This window comes from Marmota marmota, unplaced genomic scaffold, assembly GCF_001458135.2.
Source record: "Marmota marmota marmota unplaced genomic scaffold, marMar, whole genome shotgun sequence".
Classification (NCBI taxonomy): Eukaryota; Metazoa; Chordata; class Mammalia; order Rodentia; family Sciuridae; genus Marmota; species Marmota marmota.
In genome coordinates, this window is record NW_026000229.1 from 31,063,337 (window position 1) to 31,065,499 (window position 2,163).

General features: G+C 38.7%; 1 protein-coding gene across 1 annotated transcript in view; it reads right to left on the minus strand.

The window, feature by feature from the left end:
* The window catches only part of Dut (deoxyuridine triphosphatase), an 11,045-nt gene extending 10,822 nt beyond the window's left edge, over positions 1 to 223 (minus strand). The window contains exon 1 of the mRNA XM_015480690.2: positions 74 to 223. Coding sequence (XP_015336176.1) covers positions 74 to 98 — 25 coding nt within the window. The 5' untranslated portion in view covers positions 99 to 223. The remainder of the gene's footprint in view (positions 1 to 73) is intronic.
* Between the last annotated feature and the right edge of the window lie 1,940 nt (positions 224 to 2,163).

Genomic DNA, 2,163 nt, shown 5'->3' on the forward strand with positions numbered 1-2,163 from the left:
TTTTTTTTTTTTTTTTTTTTTTTTTTTTTTAGTACATCCGCTAGACCCGGACCCTACCCCAGGGCTGACATACCTGGGGCAGCTTCGCCCGCGGCCATTATTCCCCGCTTCAGACTTCAGGGCCCCCTGGGGGACGGAATCACCTCACCACCGCGCGGCAGGCTGTGACCAGCACAGCATGCAGAATTCCTTACGGAATGCAAGACTGTATGTTGTTTACACTTAAAGGAGCGACCCGGGAGGGTCTTCAAGGATAACCGCAAGGACAACTCAGCCCTTCCACTGTTATCTTTCTGTGGTTACAATGACCTTGGAAACACCGAGGTCGGACAGGGTCTGTAACCCCACTGTTTGGGGAGGCCGAGCCAGAAGATGGCAAGTTCAAGGCCAGCCTCAGCAATTTAGCAAAACCCTGTCTCAAAAAATGAAAAGGGCTGGAATCAGTGATACAGCAAGCACTCAATCCCCAGAACCAAAAAAAAACAAAAACAAAAAACACCGACGTGAGCCCAGTGACTTGAGGGCTAAGATCCTGGGCTAAGGTGGTGGAATTTACAGTGAGGACAGATGAGTAATTTTCTAGATAATTGTATACAGATTTTTCTGGGATGCAAGAATCTCCAGTTATCTCTGGAGCTGATGCAAAAACCTGGAGACTAAATTGATACGCATTTTAATTCCAAAAATAAATGTAACTACAGGGCAGTTTTAGAGAAATGACAACTAAAAATGGTGAAGTACTGTTGAAGTTTTCTTGCTTGTTGTGCCTTTTCTTACAGGCCCCACCTTAACTGGCTTCTCTTAAATCTTGGAATTCCTCTGAAGGAGGCTATGCAATATTCTGTCTTCCTCTAAATAGTCTGTACCTTGAGAACTCCCCAACTTATACCAGTCAGCTACCTGATGTTCTGCATCATATCTTTCAAATGTAAAGTTACCTCAGAGGCCATCCCTGAGAAACTAAAGTAGCTGCCCTTACTTTCCCTCACCACCACTTTTATCAGTCTTCTTTTTTTTTTTTTTTTCCTATTTACACTACTTATTGCTATAATTTGTACTATTTTTTAAAAATCTTTTTTCTTGGTCACTGTCTATTTGCTATAGTACATGTGAACTTCATAAAAGCAGAGACTTTATGTCTTCATTCACCGCTATATTTCTGGTGTCTATCTTAGTGCCTGCCCCAGAATTATGAGTGATGAATTTGTTCTATGAATGAATTACAGTGATATTGTCCAGTCCATCAGACTCCTGTATATTATTACTTTGTCTTGATTTTTCTATTCATTCTATTATTTTTTAAGCAAAAACTTTCTTTATATAATGCTTTTTCAAAACCTACAATAAAAATCAGCTATCCTTGCCCTAGCCCTGAACAACTGTTACCCCATGTCTCACTGCTTAAGAGCAATTCTCCCAACTTTTTTGGTTCTTGCTACTGAAATTTACCTCCCTGTTTCTAGATTATGTGTTGCTATATTTTTAAATAGCATAGAAATGATCTTCTGAGGTAGTTGAGGATTTAGATCTCTAACATCCCTCCCCACACATGCCCATTCTGTCAATAGTTCTGTAATGACATTTGGATAAGTCTGCAGTTGGTATGTACTTTACCATAACTACAGAAATATCAGTCACTACTAAGACAAGGTGATATGACTATCTTTTTACACTTGCTTCCTTAAGTTAATAATTGCCTCTTTTATCCATTTGTTTTTGTTTGCCAGGTGTATATAATTTACCTATTCCTTTTTTTTTTTTTTAATGCTACAGTGGACCCAATACCTCAAACTTGTTTCACATCAAATCCCCAACACATCAAACAGCAGTGATTTCTACCCTATCATATATGTTATTTAACATTATCCCATTCATTAGTCACTTAGGCATATATTCTTGTATAAAATTCTCATGTATATGTGTTTTATCTTTCAGATTGAGAGTCATAGCCTTCTATGAATTCTTCAAAGTTCCATTTTTCCCTTAAAGCCTCCTTTTATGCCTCTGTTCTCTTGTCCAATCTGTGCTAGTGACTCTCCAGTCTTGTTGATTTTGTCACACTGGGACTTCCCTTCACCCATCTCTTGTATCAGAACCTTGGTTTATGAATATGGTGTCTTCCTCTTAGTTTATTCACTCTTTTGCAGAAGTACTTTAATAGTT